At 35.4% G+C, this 1,156-nt stretch overlaps 1 protein-coding gene across 1 annotated transcript in view; it reads right to left on the bottom strand.

Moving 5' to 3' along the window:
* Positions 1–126: 126 nt before the first annotated feature.
* LOC108720472 (uncharacterized) overlaps positions 127–1,156 on the bottom strand; it is a 4,403-nt gene continuing 3,373 nt past the window's right edge. The window contains exons 5-6 of the mRNA XM_018444511.1: positions 401–646; positions 127–154 (exon numbers count right to left, since the gene is read on the bottom strand). Of these exons, the coding sequence (XP_018300013.1) occupies positions 149–154; positions 401–646 (252 nt within the window). The 3' untranslated portion in view covers positions 127–148. The remainder of the gene's footprint in view (positions 155–400; positions 647–1,156) is intronic.

The raw sequence follows: 1,156 nt of genomic DNA, 5'->3' as shown, positions 1-1,156 counted from the left end.
CTAATCCAACTAGGAATCCAGCAAGAAAATAAGTATCGTGTGCCGCAGACTTAATACAGGGTATCAATCATGAAACTTTATCCCTAGAATGGAAAGTGAAAAAATGAAAATTTTTACCATTAAAGTTAATGGAGACATTTTTCACTTTTCACTTTTCATCCTAAGGTTTCATAATTGATACCCAGTTATAAAAATTATACCCGAGAAAAAATATTTTATGTAAAATTATATAAAGTTATACATAATTTTATATAATTATATATAACATTTTTTCCCAAGTATATACATGTGTTTGTTAATGAAAAAAAAGAATGTGGAAACAATTTTTAAAAGAAATAGGATGAAAATAAGTATTTTTCAAGACTTGCCAAAGGTACTTTTAGGAAAAAAACCATGTATCAATACCATCACGTGTGCAAAATGATGCAAGTCCACAATATGACTGTGTCGATGGGTCTAATTTTTGACCTGGTGCTATAACCATTTCGTCTAATGCAAGCATACAATCTCTTTCTTTAATGTCTTGAAACTGAGCGACCTTATCAGCTAGTAATTTAAAACTATCTTTACTAATTCCTTCTTCAAATTCGATACTTTCCAGTTTCCTTCGAAGTGTACGTTCGGTCGGCAGAGGTACGAGGGTCGTCTGAACAGTTTTGAGCCTGACATAGAAACAAGTAATTTTTCGGTCAAATTCAATTTTATTTTTCCACATAATCTCCTTTTAAGTCGATACATTTTTTTCCAGCGATGCTCCCACCCCTTTAATCCATTCAAATAATACTGACCGTCTTGTTTTGCAAAATAGACGTCTATAGATGCGATGACCTCCTCGTTCGATGAAAATTTCTGCCCTCCGAGCCAAACTTTGAACCTAGGAAACAGAAAAAAGTCGCTGGGGGCCAGATCTGGTGAATATGGTGGATGGTCAATTAATTCGAACCGCAATTCGTGAATTTTTGCCATAGCGACCGCCGAAGTGTGAGACGGTGCGTTAGCTTGATGGAACAGCACTTTCTTCTTTTCAAATGCGGTCGTTTTTTCTCAATTTCTGCCTTCAGCTTGTCAAGCAATGATGCGTAGTACGTCCCTGTTATTGTTTTACCTTTTTCAAGATAGTCGATCAACACAATTCCATGACTGTCCCAAAAAACAG

Source organism: Mycetomoellerius zeteki, unplaced genomic scaffold (assembly GCF_001594055.1).
Source record: "Mycetomoellerius zeteki isolate Tzet28-1 unplaced genomic scaffold, Tzet1.0 scaffold1505, whole genome shotgun sequence".
In the NCBI taxonomy this organism is placed as follows: Eukaryota; Metazoa; Arthropoda; class Insecta; order Hymenoptera; family Formicidae; genus Mycetomoellerius; species Mycetomoellerius zeteki.
This window is presented reverse-complemented; position numbering and strand designations above follow the sequence as displayed.